This window comes from Amblyomma americanum, chromosome 11 (genome assembly GCF_052857255.1).
Source record: "Amblyomma americanum isolate KBUSLIRL-KWMA chromosome 11, ASM5285725v1, whole genome shotgun sequence".
NCBI lineage: Eukaryota > Metazoa > Arthropoda > Arachnida > Ixodida > Ixodidae > Amblyomma > Amblyomma americanum.
In genome coordinates this window covers 71,954,115-71,970,650 of record NC_135507.1, presented here as the reverse complement: position 1 = coordinate 71,970,650, position 16,536 = coordinate 71,954,115, and the positions used below count along the sequence as shown (strand labels likewise).

Here is a 16,536-nt window from a genome sequence, read left to right as displayed (position 1 = left end):
CCGCTTAAGTGGTAAGCGGATCCTCTGGCGTGCTTTCTTTGTGCTCCGGCGGATGCCCGCGGTCAACAATGCTAGGAGTGGGCCGCCGTAGCGACGCTGTTAAACCAGCAATGAAGTCCGCGCTTGTGTGTATGCCTGCGGGAGACGCGCGGGCGAGGAGCTCAGAGAACTCTGCGCGCAGGCCGGAGGCATACAATGGCCTCAACCTAGATTAATTACAAAGGAAATGAGACCTTCACGAAACGCGGCCCTACAATGGCCCTCAAGGATCAGTATCGGACAACACACAGCTCATGTTGTGCACCGTCTAACGCATGCCGCACACCGGAAGGAGCTGGGTAAAGCGCTGGACACCTACCACAGAATATCCTAGGGCCATGAACCGCAGGTACCTTGCACATGTTTGCAATATGTTCTTTTAATGAGGCCATAAAAAGTCACCACTAGTTTCTGCAAGAACTATATCATTGTTCTGCAGTACATCCGTTTGCAGTGTCTTCTGCTCGTCTCTGTTAAGAACGCTGTTACGAAATATATGCAACCTCTTTTGAAACGATGTACTTCACAGGCATTCGCAGTGGCGGCACAGGGACATTCTTAGGCAACGCCAAGTAGGCCTGCTTTCATTAGTAGAAACAGCCGCAATCCGGTGCATGTGTGCCACCGAGGCGAATGCCACACATACACTGGATTACGGCTGTTTCTATACTAATGAGAACAGGCCTACTTGGCGTTGCCTGAGAAAGCCTTTTCTCACGCACCTTAGATAAAGAGCAGACAAGGGTAACTTTCTGTGGGTAAAGACGGTATTAAATTTCTATGAGTAATCGAAATTATTTCCTCTCCAAAGCTTTACGCAACTAGTTTCCTACCATAACGAACGCTATCTTAAAAAAAAATAGTTGTATTCTACTGCGAAGCCGCTGTCTGGCTTCCCTGACTGTCGGTTTCTAGCATATGCCCACAAAGATAAACTACAGGACCGAGGCAAAACGTAGAGGATGACTCTTCCTTTGTCTTGAGACAACGTAGACAGTCCTTTGTTATCGGAGTAAACCTAAGTTCTAACTACCTCTGTCCCAAGCAGAGCCTCATCAACAACCTCGGCAACGACATTCCAAAGCGCGAGGGCACTCCCTCGGCTGCCGAAGGGAAAGTGGGACGCAGTCCTCCCGCGGCTCTATGAATCCCGGCGGCGTGGACACGCGGCAGTCCGGTGGGGAAATCTACGTGGACGGGCGTTTTGAGAAGCCGCGTCCTCCTCGGCGCTCGGGCCCCGGATTGATCGCGAGGGAAAGGCGGGGAAAGAGGAGGGCAGGCTTGTACGCTCAGCGTTGCTAGGCGGCGGCGTGCCTCGCAGCGCCGCCACGCGGAGCGGACCGACGCCGGCGCACGCGAGACCCATCGGCGGAGCGCAGCCCGGGACCACCGCGCCATGACCATCCGGTGAGTCGGGGACACGCCCGAAGACAACGCCCTTTCTCGGGTTCGGCCACCCGCGGCCCTCGGGAACGCGCGCGGGGGGCACCCAGCCCTGTCGGGACAGTGGCGGTGGTCGGGCGTCGGGTTCGGCTCGGCCTTGCCGAGGTACGCGGTCGCCGGTTGTGTTGACGCCGGCATGGGATTGGGATAGCGCCCCGGCTCCAGCCCGCCGCGATCCGCCGTGTCGGACGTCCTGAACGGGGAGGAGGGCCCTTGACTTCGGAAGATTTCGTCCCCCAGGGCCCGCTCCCGGTCGGAGTCGCATCTCGCCTTCCTCACTGACACACCTACGTGTCTGTCCATAGCATTCCTCACGCGGGAGCGCTTTTATGGGAACCCAGAATAACCCCAGAGACCGTTGGAAGAAGGCAGCGGACGGAATAGCTGTACAAGCAGGACAAGGGATAAGGATTAGCGCATTGTGTCGTGCATGTCTTCAGGCGCTTAGCGGCTTTCCACACGTGCTCGCATCATAGCTATTGTAGTAATGTAACGCTCACTACCAGTGAACGGTTGTTCTGAAATAAGGCTATATGTGAGGGCAGCCGCGCGAATGGCCCTTCCTGCATAGGTCACTTAACGTCATTCTGCGGGAAGGGCTGGTGCCTCGAAGCCCTTGGTTAGCCCATGAAGCTCCTCTGGGCTGCGATACCAGGGCTGATACACAGGGACATTAGGTTCCTGGACTCTGTGTTGCCGTTTTACGCACGCTAACCCGGCTGACTCTTCAAGTGCTTTAACAGCTGATGCAATCATTTCATCGCCGGGTCCTGAAATAGCGGGAATCGTTACGAAGCGATATGTCGGCCCCTCTCGCTTTAACGGTTCGTTCTAGTCGGAGGCCCTGATTGATTTAGGCAGCCGCTTGTGCGTGTGTGTTCATGGGCGCGCCTGGGAATGTCGATCGGTACACTGTATCTCTTCTTCGCCGCGCAAATGTGCTCCCTTTTAACAAGAAAGAGACGCGTTATTCAATTTGTGCACTGGGAAAAACAGGTTTGGAGGTACCATTGGCAACTAAAAGTGCTCGCCGTTTTCATCAGCCTGTCAGACGACAGCTTCCGAACCTGCTAGCTATTTTGGGCAGCGATAAACTACAACGCGGTAGTGCGACCTGGACACTGGTGGATGATAGAAAAGAAAGCATTTTAAAAAAAAAATATCTGGGACCACCAGCCGCACAGATTCAGAAAATTGTAGCTTTAAATCTCAAACTTACGCGACGGGAAGGATTCAGGACAAAACCGGTGATGACAGTCAAGGGCTGACCGCAACGGCTTCAACCTTCTTGGGCGCGGAACCATCGACCAACGCTGTTGTTTCCAGCGCAGCCAAAGATCTGGCCGCGCACGTTCTTTGGAATAAGAGATGCCTGAATCGCCTGATGCAAATCACGGAGATTTTGCGTGGGTAGTCACTGTGATATGAACGGAGCTCAGAACCTGTTGCGGGCGCACCTTTCCGTCCGTTGTAAGTTTGCAATGAGCTGAGCTATGTCAGTCAACTTGTGATTAACACTTCCCGAGAGACACTCACACTGTCTGAGTTTGAACGTCTTGGCGTTTTAGCACTGAATAATTGGGCTCAGAAGGCTCTTATTGTACTTAAATTTCTTTACATTTCCTATTTTACCTTAAGGGGTAATGTCCAATACAGAGACCAGCGGTTCAGCTCAATTTGCATCGGTTTAGAAAAGTGAAATCTCAGGATGAAGACGCGTAAGATGTATACGTGAAAACAACTTTGGACTTTCAGATAGTTTATACATATTACTTCTCCCCCTGTCCTCTATTCCTGTCCCCTCACCTCTTTCATTTCATTTCTCCATTCTGCCTGCTGTCCTTTATTTCCGCTGCCCCAGCTCAGATGCTTCAGTATCGATGGCAGATGCCGGGGCTAGCAAAAATCTTTTCGTTCCTTTTTACTATTATTTTTAATAAAACCACTACCACCACCACCAGCCCTAACTACTTCTTGCTTATCATATTTTGCGGCTGTATTTTCGTTCACTAAGGTAACACCTAACGGTGAACAGTTGGCTCTGCTTATCTTCTTCATCTCAGAAGAAGCACTTTGTGGGTATAAGCCTTGTTGTCTCTTATGCTTTGTATATTGCGTAGTTTAGAACAAAACACCAAGTGAGTTTTTACACTTTATTCCAGCATACTGTTCCATTGAGTTCTATTGAGTTGAAGCGTTCTATTGAGTTGAAGTGGGCATCAAATGAACTCTGTTCTGGAACACAGTGGAGAGACAGGATTGTTCGCGGACGTACAGACATGAAGGAGAGAGCAGTACTTACTTTCTCTTCGTGAATATTATGCTTCCAAACACCTAGTGATTTTTATCTCTCTGATTTATACACTGCTTGCCACAGCTTCAGTCAAGAGGAAACAACATGGCGATTAAACAAAAGAAACGTTATAAAACGGCAGTTTCGGAAAGGGAGATCAAAGCGAAAGATTTAAGAAAGATGCATCCGGATCGAAAGCAAATTTAGGAAAGCGAAAGCGTAATGTGCCATATATAAGATGCAATATATACAACGTTCGCGGACAGCAGAGATGATGGTAGCAGGCACTCTCGAACTAGAAAAAGCGTCATCAGCATGCCAACGCACTTTTGTTCGCAGAGCATTTAATAACAGAGGAAAAACTGGAGATCAAAAACTGGTTTTTGAGGAAAAGAAATGGCGCAGTAACTATCTCAAGTAATTCGGTGGACACCCGAACCGCGACGTAAGGAAAGGGATAAAGAAGGGAGTAAATGATGAAAGGAAGAAAGAGGTGCCGTATAGTGGAGGTGCCTGGAATAATTTCGACTACCTGGACACCTTTAGCTTGCTTGATGGGAGTTTAACGTCCCAAAGCGACTCCGGCTATGAGAGACGCCGTAGTGAAGGGCTCCGGAAAATTCGACCACCTGGGGTTCTTTAACGTGCACTGACATCGCACAGCACACGGGCCTCTAGAATTTCGCCTCCATCGAAATTCGACCGCCGCGGCCGGGTTCGAACCCGCGTCTTTCGAGCCAGCAGCCGAGCGCCGTAACCACTAAGCCACCGCGACGGCCTGGACACCTTTAACGTGCACTGACATCGCACAACACACGGGTGCCTTTTGCGTTTCGCCGCCATAGAAACGCGGCCGCCGCGGTCGGGTTCAAACCCGGGAACTCCCGATCAGTAGATGAGCGCCCCCGCCGCGGTGGCTCAGTGGTAAGGGCGCTCGACTACTGATCCGGAGTTCCCGGGTTCGAACCCGACCGCGGCGGCTGCGTTTTTATGGAGGAAAAACGCTAAGGCGCCCGTGTGCTGTGCGATGTCAGTGCACGTTAAAGATCCCCAGGTGGTCGAAATTATTCCGGAGCCCTCCACTACGGCACCTATTCTTCCTTTCTTCTTTCACTCCCTCCTTTATCCCTTCCCTTACGGCGCGGTTCAGGTGCCCAAAGATATATGAGACAGATACTGCGCCATTTCCTTTCCCCAAAAACCAATTATTAATATCATTGTTAGATGAGCGCATTAACCGCTGAGCCGCCGGGGCGGGTGCGGAGAAAGGCAAAATTGAACCGTGACGATAGCTTTCAAAAGAAATGAAAGGAAGGAAAGAAAAGCGAATAAAAAGGAATACTTAATGTATTTGTGGAATGCTTACGCGGGAGATAAAAGAACACGACAGTAGCGAAACAAACTCAGTGCAACTTTCCAACAAAGACAATGTCGCATGGCTTGTCGCCAGCATTCCTTATCAGTCTACCAGTAGTAGGCCAGATCGCAGAGGTGCCAGCGTAAGTCATAGACCTTGATGTAGTTGTCGTAGTGAGAAGTGTTCGGAAGATGCGTCGTAAGTAGCCACCTGCTTGGCCGATTGGGCGCCTATGTACAGGTGGACGTTTGTGAATACTCACTGATGTATTTTTGATAAGCTGAAAGCTCCTAAGTAGCTCTTCTTGTACGCAGTTATACAAAATAATATGTTGAGGGGACGCATGTTCTAAGATTTTATTGATGCAAACTTTCATGTTATGATCTTGAGTACTTTGTCACTTTTGGACTTGAGACTTTTAAAGATCCCCAGGTGGTCGAAATTATTCCGGAGCCCTCCACTACGACACCTATTCTTCCTTTCTTCTTTCACTCCCTCCTTTATCCCTTCCCTTACGGCGCGGTTCAGGTGTCCAAAGATATATGAGACAGATACTGCGCCATTTCCTTTCCCCCAAAACCAATTATTATTATTATTGACACTTCATTTGATTATACGTATAGAGAGCGAGAGGCTACAGGGTTGATTTAGGCCTTATGCGCGCTGCTTTATTTTGTGTGAAAAGTGACAGAGTTGCCACGATAATGACACTAACAATGGGTGCGGATCAGGGGGTTGATTCTTGCACCACTTATGCATATTGCTTTATTATTATTATTATTTCACTATAGAGGGCGCCATATACGCTGTCTTATTTGGAAGCAGTTTCATCGTGGCAATTATCCCCGTCTACATATAAAAGGGATGATACTTATTGTCTATTTTTTGAAGAGAGATTAAGCTATCATAAAAAAACAAAGTGGGGCGACCAGAGGAAAGGGAAAGAGCTTCCAAAGAATTATTTAAAAAGTGATAAAAGTTGCAAGTGACCAATGGATAGGAGATATTCAAATTTATGATAAGCAAGTTCATTGAAGTTTAAGGAATGACGGTATGGCAGTAGGCACCGATTAGGAAGAAATGCACGAGGTTATATAGGATGACAAGGAGAAGCTACTGGAATGCAAAATGGCCATGTAGTTTGTTAGGGCGAAGTTGAGAAAGCCCATCTAAGAGTCGAAGACACAAGTAGTATGCGTCTGGATAGACGTAGTGACCTAGATAGTTCTGACGCTGTTTAGATCAATTAGATTAAAAACGTACAGAATGTATACAGCAACATGGTTAAACAGAATCCCAATTATACAGTTAATTGCTATCCCTAATACAGAATCCAGAAAAGGCAACCGACGCTACTTTAGGCGTCATAATAAAAATTATAGAAGTGAGAGCCCGCTGATTATAAAATGAGTCTGATATGCCGGGGCAAAATACTCCCACAGTCCAACAGGTATTCAGTACTGCCATGGGCGCGTATGCAGCAGCACGAAAGCAGTCAAGGGCCGCTGCAGATTTTTGTTGAAACGGTTCACGTGTTAGACGATTTACGGGAAAGACTGGATTTGTTATCGCTTAGAAGATGAATTGTTTCATGTCGTCCAATGCGTTCAAATTGCAGCAGCTGAACAATGAGCACAGTGGATTGCGTTTTGAGACGTTAAATAGGCGTAAAACAACGTAAACCAATGCTTGCTACGGCAAAACTTTTGAAGAGATGAGAGAGAAAGCGAAGTAGTGGGTTTGCTACCTAGAAGACTACTATGAGAATAGCGTAACAATAATTCGGCAATGGATGGATGGAAAAACTTTATTTTAATAATTCGGCAAGGTGTTGCAAGTCAACACTTAAATGGGATTTAGCCAGGGATGACCTTTCCGCCACGACGTTTTATGGTCTACGTGAAGTGAATGGTAAGAAAACTTCAAATCGTTGGGTTAGGTTTCAGTTTACCGTGTTGGCCATTAAGCTTACCGAAAATAAACCGCCTCCAGACATCTTGATATCTACGTGTGACGATAATATTGCTCCTCTAGAAGACCGCCGAAAAGGCTTTCAACGCTTGGCAACATAAGCAAGGGGGAGGGCGTGTTAGAATTGTCATGTGGTTAAGACAAGTGTGACGTCACAGTTCAGAATTACGGGTGCAGCCTGATTACAGTGCCGGATCTGAAGCTGTTGGCTGTTAAGGCATCTAAGTAGCGTATTGCGCATTGATAAATGATGGGAGGGGATATATACGGACAGAGCATGGAAGTAACAAATAAAAAAAAATCTCGGCCATAAGAGCGACCAATATCTCTCTCAGCAAATGATAAATACCAGGTTATTTTCTGAATGTAATCTGTTGCGAAAATACCGGGCTAGACGTTTCCAAACACTGCTTCCTGGCATTTGAATGAAGTTTTGTACCTGAAATAAATGTCGGCAGGATTAACGAATCAACCCATTTTGACATAGGGCGAGCCGAACGTGTCGAGCATTTGACGTGAAGAGCAAGGCTTAATATTAAGAATGGCTTACAGAAAAAAGTTTAGTTTAGTTTATTTTGATGGGGGTTTAACGTCTCAAAGCGACTCAGGCTATTCGAGACGCCGTAGTGAAAGGCTCCGAAAATTTCGACCACCTGGGGTTCTTTAACGTGCACTGACATCGCACAATACACGGGCCTCTAGAAGCTTGCCTCCACCGAAATTCGGTCGCCGCGGCCGGGATCGAACCCGCCTCTTTCGGGCCAGCAGCCGAGCGCTGTAACCACTTAGCCATCGCGGCGGCTAACAGAAAATAAAAAGAGAAAATAAGCGATGTGTGTCGAAAATTGTTCCTTATTTATGCCACCTAGTATCCTTAGTACTTGGAAGAGAACTTGAGTGCAAATGCAACTGCGCAGGGTAAAGATAAAGGGGAGGCCAAGTTTTTGATTCATGCCACGGATGTGCGTTTGATTACATAATGTTACCGATGTAAATATAGCAGGGGTTTATCTGGCGACATTTAGCTCCACGGAAGCAGCGGTGGGAACAGTCCGTGGTTTGCCATACCGAGCAGGCTGTGGCTCTGAGCGATGGCATTTATAGCTAGGGGAACGCCCATGTCCTCCACAGCGGTAACAATATTTACGCCAAGACTGTGTTTAATGTTGCCGCATAAAAGTAAAGGAAACATTGAGCTTATTACAATAAACCGCAAGCACTTCTAAAACCTGCTTGTTGAGTACAACACACAGTTCCAAGATGTCTTGAACCTCAAAAAAAAAAAAGCAAGCTAGGATGAGCTTAATTTTAAGGAAATGGAAGCAGGCAACAGGTGATAACAGTTTTGTTGTAAGAGAGCAAAATTATAGTTTAGTTAGGGAGGGAAAGAACTGGCAGTGTGGTTTCGAAGAAAGAAATTTTGTAGTTAATAGATGGGCAACAAGTCTCAGTGTAAAAGAAAAAGCACACGATACTCTCTATACTGGCCGTTAGGCCCTTTTCGGAATGAGAGGCATTATATTCTAATATATTATGACTTTTGCAGAAGGCACAATGTTTCGCGTAGAACAACTGAAACGTGGCCGTATATATGTGCCTTCGTAACTTCAAAATAATGGTTGAATACGTTTATTTGTGAGAAAGCGATTATCTTTCATGGAACGCGAAAAATAATTGGTTTCCTTAAATTTAACGATCAATACCGCATCAGTATGAGACACGAGGTATTGTCTTCAACCTTAATACACAAATGAAGTAATCCTTCACGGCTGAAATGACGGCTTAGGACAGCAATACCGTGTAGAATTCGTTAAGCCAGAACTGGAATTTTTGAGCGATTGTCCTTAAACCACATTGCCGCCAATTCACTAATGGCACTGCGGTCGTATTTGCGTGACGCTGGTGAGAAGTACCGGTCGAACTACTTCCCAAACTGGTAATTTTAAATCAGGTAAGTCGAAGGGAATATATCAGTTACTTTCGTTATAAATATTAAGCAAACAGATTGATGCTGTGCAACGCGTGCGTGCCATCAATCAATACAGCGGATCACGTCCGTCCCAGTGCCATTAACGCTTGAGAGGGCCAGTAACATAAGAGGAAGGCTAAACATACTGATTTATTTTATTATTACTTATTGATACTGTCAGCCGTAAGGCCGTTACAGGGTGGATGCATACAACTCAAGAAGTACACACAGCCACAAGTACAAAATTTATACAACTATATGAAAATTATCTTGCCAGCAGATAAAACCACAAGTGCGTCAGATAGGTAAGTGTTCATTATAATACGCTCGGTTTCAGACCACCGAGGATCGGAACCGCGGGCAAAGAACACAAAGAATGACAGCAATGGCAAATGATTTCTATAGGCTTAAATAACGGGACACATGTTCCAAACTGGTGTAGATTGTCTGCTTGTGAAATGCCCTGAGGCAAGGAATTCCATTCAGCTATGGTTCTGGGGAAGAAGGAGTATTTAAAGGAATTGATTCGGGCCGTGATGGGTGTAACCTGATCTTTGTGAGAAGATCTCACAGCTCTAGAGGAACGCTGTTTCAAGTAGAAGCTTGTGCTCAAGTTGAAGTGGTTATTATATAACAGATGAAACAATTTTAGCCTGGCAACCTTCCTTCGCTTTGAAAGTTGAGGCAAGTTTAGTTCACGAAGCATGTCAGTTTAATTACGGATAATTCAGAGGAAAGTGATCCCCGCGGTGGTGCTCCCGGTGCTGTTTGACTTTTCCACCGCGCTAACCATCCGTTAGCGTACGTTTAGAGGGCAGCAGCTCCGTCGATGCTACGGGCACGACCAAGAATGCAGCTAAGCCGCATGCTTCCCACTTGCATTGGCGATACTGTAGAACATACTGCAGAACATGGGCCTTCGCCGTCCGTGATTTTTTGCAACTTTTGGACTTCTACCTAAAAGGAAAATTTTTTACCTGGAATGACAAGTATATTCAAAAGCAGGGTGTGTGTATTGGGTGTTGAGGAGCGCCCATACTAAACAAACTTTTTTTAGCCCAGCATGAGAGACCCTGCATGACATGATTCCTGAGGCGGCGTGGTAAAAATTTTCCGGTACATTGACGACTGTCTCGTCCTTTTAAATTGCAGCCACGAATATTTCACCTCAGCGGTATTGCAGGCCCTTTCCTTATTTGACCGATGCATGCCCTTTGTCGCATGAAACACCCAACGACCAGTCGATCAGATTTATTGACAGCCCTCGTGTGTGTCGTTTCTTCGTGCGTCCGTGCTTCATCGCGCTGATTCTTCGTTTAAATTCGTTGCCAACTATCCCGGAACCTTGCTCTTCTGATTCGCTGCGTTCGTCTGAAGACAATGTTCGCGGTTCGGCCGCGTAGCCTAGCGGCATCGCGTTGCTCCTTCCTGGCGTACGGCTGGATTCTGCTCTGTGACGCTTCATCTCATGCTGGCGAGCACGCCGAATCTCGGCTGGTGGTCATCCTTACAAAAATTTCCTTAGACAGTCTATAGACTGTCCATAGACTTCTGACTATAAAGTCTATAGACTGTGTACAGACAAACCCTAGAGAACAGTCTATAGGCAATACAGATCCTATAGACAGTCTATAGACAATATTTAGATTTATGGCCATACACTTTTAATAGACTTTTGTCTACAGACAGACTATAAACTGTGAGTAGGCAAAAATAAATATCTATAGGAAGGCAATAGAACCTATACGAAGTCTATAAACTATCTATAGACCGTTTTTGTCAGGGACTGGGGCTGATCCGACACTCTCGCACCTGCAATAACAAAGCATATACATTCAGCCCCACGCGACCTCCTTCCTGAGCCGACAAAAAACAAAATGACAGCCGATTTGCATATTTAATGAAATGCTAAGTATGTAGGCTTGCACTGCTTGAGGGAGCGCTAGTACACGTCCGCTCCGTCCGGAGTTCTCAGCGAGAATTCCACACCTTTCATGGAACCCGTGCTGACGCGCGCTACAAGGCCGCAGTTTTGATACAGCCGCTCCCTCATTGGCTGAAGCTGTGCGACAGGGCCGCTTCATCATTGGCTAAGCCGCTTGACGCGCGAGTCGCCACTTGCATATTTCGTGCGCTTCAAAGCAAACGGAGCGGCTTCGGACAGACGGCGAAGTCCGTGATTGCGGGAAGTTGTGCAAGCGCACTAAAAACGAAGTGACCACGGGCGTGCCAGAAGCGCTCCTGCTTGCATTGTAGCTGTTCTGTGGCGGATGACGTGATAGTGAAAACAGCTTAGCTTCTTATAACAGCTTTTTTGCTGTAGGATATGAGAGCTGCATTTTGCTTGTTTCTTTGTTTCTTTTATATTGCGGGTGTAGCTGAATCCCGATACTTTAGAACATCCTTGCACGCTGAGGCGTTGTTAGAACGGAATTGTTCAAAATGTTTTGCGGTTGCTACGTAGTAGAAGGGCTTGTGATCATTTGGGACACCTCGCGTTGTCTACTATTTGCATCTAGATATCGACACGTCGGCATTTTCGATTTATTCTTCCTTGTAGAGCGGCTGCTGAAGCCGGGCGTCTAACTTGCCTCTGCTCTCTTCCTCAAGAATGCCAGAATGACGTACCAACCTAGCTTGCCTCAGTTGCCTCAGCGATTCCAGCACCTCTGATCTACCAGAGTGGTAGAGGCTGAGAGGGCAGCCCTTACAAAAATTTCTTTACACAGTTTATAGACTGTCCATAGACTTCTGTCTATAGAGTCTATAGACTCTCTATAGACAAACCCTAGAGAGCAGTCTATAGGCAATACAATTCCTATAGACAGTCTGTAGACAACCTATAGATGTATGGCTATACACTTTTAGTAGACTTTTGTCTATACACAATCTATAGACCATGAATAGACTAAAAGAAATATCTACAGGAAGGCAATAGAGTCTATAAGAAGTCTATAGACTGGCTATAGACCATTTTTAAGGAAGATACGCGTTGATCGATTTCTATACTAAGTAAGCTGCCATTTGTGCTTGGCAGGTGCACTGGGACAATGCAAAAATGTGAATTCTATTAACATTACATCTATAGATATTTGAGCAACTATTTCACAGCGCGAGATATATCTGCGACTTTCCTTTGTCACCTCGTATGTTCGAACCACACGGGACCGCCATGTGGTGCCATCAGGCATGTGGGACGACCAGACAGCCAACTGTGACGCATGTTTAAGCCATGCTGTGTAATAAGAGAAACACAGAGACAGCAGTATCCGCGCTGTCGGCTCTTCACACCTTATTCAAAGCGTAACTGCAGGCGCGAGTGTCTTCGCTGCACCGAAGCCAGAGTTTGCGAATTTGAGTAGGGGTCAGGAGCAGTCATAATTATACTTAAAGGTCCAGTAGCAGTACTACATTGGGTGGATACCTGGACTCTACCGTGAAGAAAGGGATTAAAGAAGGAATGAAAGACATCATCATCAACCTGTCTACGCCCACAGCAGGACAAAGGCCTCTCCCATCTCTCTCCAATTAACACTGTCCTGTGAAAGTAGTGAAGATTTTTGAACAAATCTGACAACGCTCCCACTTGTTGTTGTTAGGGTCTATTCATTAATAAATAAAATAACGATGGAAGGAAAAGATGCTGCTAGCCGCGGCATCTGCCATCGAAACCTGAAGCAGCTGACCTGCGGCTAAAGGGCAGGGAGAGGGAAAGAAGGGGGGGAGCGATAGTAAGAAAGGGTAAGGGTAAGGAGGTGACCCGCCGCGGTGGTTAGGGCGCTCGGCTACTGATCCGGAGTTCCCGGGTTCTAACCCGACCGCGGCGGCTGCGTGTTTATGGAGGCAAAACGCTAAGGCGCCCGTGTGCTGTGCGACGTCAGTGCACGTTAAAGATCCCAAGGTGGTCGAATGTAATCCGGAGCCCTCCACTACGGCACCTTTCTTCCTTTCTTCTTTCACTCCCTCTTTTATCCCTTCCCTTACGACGCGGTTAAGGTGTGCGCCGATATGTGAGACAGATACTGCGCCATTTCCTTTCCCGAAAAACCAAATATTATTATATTAGGGGTAGGGAGGCAATATATACTATGTACAAAAGAGGTCGCGAGATTTCGCGGTTTATGTAATAAGCGCGAATAATTGGTTTTTGGGGAAATGAAATGGCGCAGTACCTGTCGCATATTTGTTGGATACCTCAACCGCGCCGTAAGGGAAGGGATAAAGGAGGGAGTGAAAGAAGAAAGGAAGTGAGAGGTGCCGTAGTGGAGGGCTCCGGAACAATTTCGACCACCTGGGGATCTTTAACGTGCACTGACATCGCACAGCACACGGGCGCCTTAGCGTTTTTCCTTCATAAAAACGCAGCCGCCGCGAATAATTGGTTTTGGAGGGAAAGGAAATGGCACAGTATCTGTCTCATATATCGTTGGACACCTGAACCGCGCCGTAACGATGAATAATTTTTTCCCTCGCGCTTGGAATCACGAAAGCAGTGCCTCGTGCACAGCGAGCATCGAGTTAGGCAACCTGCTGACGTTGCTAAGCTCGTGGTTACTGCATCCAGGTGCATAGTCGTTTTCTATAGAACTGAGCTATAAGTAAATACCAAGCAGCTTGCAAGTTTCCCATGATGACAAAGTGCAGCTTTGCATATATAGTGATTTACATAGTCAAGGTCATTCATACAATCACAGAGCAATTGGTGGAAATCTATAAAAAGCCACCCGCTTCGCGTTCTTTCCATTACTGGGGATCGCCACGTGCGCTGCGATTGCCTTTATGAAACTGCGCTGTGTTTTAAAACATGTCACGCTCGCCGAGAATAGCTCTGGCGCTCGTGTTGAGATTGTTTTCGACTAACTCAGTTCTTTCTTCCGCTGTTGGCAGTCCGAAAAAGACCCACGTTATCGCCTGGGCACCGTACTAGACAAACTCCGGAAAGTCTTCGCGACTTGAATAGATAAGGCAACGGGCCGAGCCTGCAATCAAAAGAACATCAGTGCCGAGTTGCTCTGAATCGTTTTTTGATGGACGTCTGAGCGCCTTACTCCGTACTCTGTTCCAAGCGGGAAAATTTATAGCTTTCCCTCGGCACCCTATGTTTTCTTCGTTATTTATTTCGATTGTCCTTTTTTTCGGTTTTCACGCCCTCTCGGTCTCGTATTTCAGGTAGGCTTTCGCCAACGTAGAAACTGCAAGATACCGGTACAAACGGATTTGATTCGGCGCGAAAAAAATTCTCTCGGTGTCTCGTTCGTGATCTTCTTTTGAAGCTTCATAGCAGAGATGGTAGCCTTACTTTGTGAGCCCTTTGTTGGAGCCAGTTGTTTCTGGGAGATCAACATGGGCACCTGCTAGTTAATTGCAATATCACGGAAGACGAAGCAAAGACTTATAAATACAGCAAAAGCTGGAAAGGCAATGCTTGCAGTCGCGGCATTGGAAGTTGGGAGCGTTTTCAGAAACTGTTCTCGGAGTAGTGTGTGCTGCATTTCTTGTAATGCTACCTGGAAGAAATTGCAGCCATATAAAAATTGTAACAAAATACGCAAATATCAGCACTATAAAGCATGCATTTTCTGTTTTTTTTTTCCTGTGTTATGATTACGGCCGAAAATATATCTCGTTACAAGTTCCCTATTGCAAACCACGAAAGGCAATAATAACAGCACGCTGGAAAAGGAAGGCGCTCAGCTCAACGACTGAAAATCAAAAAAGATCGCGAAATTTAAGTTCTTACAATTATGTGATCAAAACTTGAATGCAGTGCATATGGAGCATTTTCACGCGCTCTGTACATAGACCGAGTGCTTAAGAAAGTCCCGCGCCCAGGGGGCCACAAGTTCTAGCCTAAAAACTAACACCGCGTCAGCAAACGGAGAGCTGCAGACCTTTCATTTTAAGGCATTTACCCGCAAAAGTAAAAAAAATAACTGAGATTTTAGCTCAGCAACGTACCATTAACAAATATGACCTGTTTTACAGCGAGAGCTGTTAGGCGTGTGTCCCTGGCTTTCTCGCCGACGTAACCAGTTGATGAGTTAATGTCGCTGTCACATGACATTATGTCACGTGACGTTAATGTCACGTGACCTTATGTCACTGTCTAGCTGCGTAGCATAAGCCGGCGGGTGGCTCCGTTTGGAACAGCCGCCTGCCAGTGCAGGGGTGCACCACGTGACCGCTACACCAGTCCGCCAGAAATATATCCCCAAAGCTATAAACGCCTAAACAGCAGTCGCTGCACTTCCAGTTAGAGTCGTAAGCGTCCTGTGAGTTTTTATTAGTGGAACACAGCTCAAATGGAAGTTTGCTCGTATCAATAGGGCACGGCATTAAGTGACAAAGAGACCAATCTCACCGAAAGCGTAGGTTTTAAAAGCTAGAAAAGACAAAAAAAAAAGCGAAATGCAGGTGTTGACATCACCGGCAGATTTCACCATGTAGTGAACTGCAGGAGCGCCGGCATTCACTTCAAAACGGCGGCTACCCGTCCTTTTCGGGGTAGCCGTCATAAGTTTGCAACGAGTGTTAAGAAAATTTTTGAATTCAATTTCCTCAGCCATATATTATTTTTTGGCTGCCTGATGAACGTGTGAAAAACCGTAAAAACGAGAGCATGAATACTTATTGAGAAAATAAACTGAAGTTTAGCTCACTGCCGCTTTAGTGTCCGCCATCCGCTGACATTACAATGCAGAAAATGTATTCGTTCGCCTCGAAATTCCTGCTCTTAATGCACTTGTTTACCAGAAGGACTGCGTAGCGTGCTATAAACGCATACAATGGAATGAACTTAGGGAGCTTACCCGTGAAGTTTTATCCAAGTTGCACAGAGATTACTTTGCTCGCTTTGAATGGCAGACTGTTAGTTATATTTGTATTGGTGTATTACGTTCATCGTATCGCCTCCTGACACACTGGACACTCTTTTGCATGCTTTTGCTGCTCTTGCCAAATAGCTGTCTAGGTCCGTCAGGCGGTTAGGACAGCTTTTTCTGGGATAAATTGAAAATGTAGTATCGGAACTGAATTTTCTTTACCTTACTATAATGCATCCGAGTTAAAGAAATGGCGCATATCACAGCAGCAGTGCGTATAGCAGTTTCTGCATTGTCAATTTCGTCATTTGTCATGAGCGATATTATTCACTTGCTCAGAAACAGTTGTGCCCTTGAGCGCTTGTAATCTCTTAAAGGCAAAAACTTCAAGAAACAATACTTCGAGGTGCATTCGTTTATTCAGTGATTGCACTCCGAAGGCATTTCATTTCAGACAGAAAAAAACTCGTTTTAATGAAAGGTTCACTGGAAAAAACCGAATATTTCACCGTTTGGTATACAACCGTTGAGAAGGAAGAGTTACAAAGGGGAAGTTATAAACGATGCTAGCACTGCTTTATGCCTTGTTTTGCATATTTCTTTGTCTCAGTGTACGAAAGTTCTTTATACATATAGGTCGCGT

The 16,536-nt window shown here is 46.3% G+C and overlaps 1 protein-coding gene across 2 annotated transcripts in view; it reads left to right on the top strand.

Annotated features, from left to right (window-relative positions):
* Positions 1-1,210: 1,210 nt before the first annotated feature.
* The window catches only part of LOC144110119 (tyrosine-protein kinase SYK-like), a 122,918-nt gene continuing 107,592 nt past the window's right edge, over positions 1,211-16,536 (top strand). Inside the window, exon 1 of one of the 2 annotated variants that reach the window (XM_077642940.1) lies at positions 1,211-1,446. In XM_077642940.1, the coding sequence (XP_077499066.1) occupies positions 1,436-1,446 (11 nt within the window). In that variant the 5' untranslated portion in view covers positions 1,211-1,435. The remainder of the gene's footprint in view (positions 1,447-16,536) is intronic. The other variant, XM_077642941.1, reaches the window with a different exon arrangement.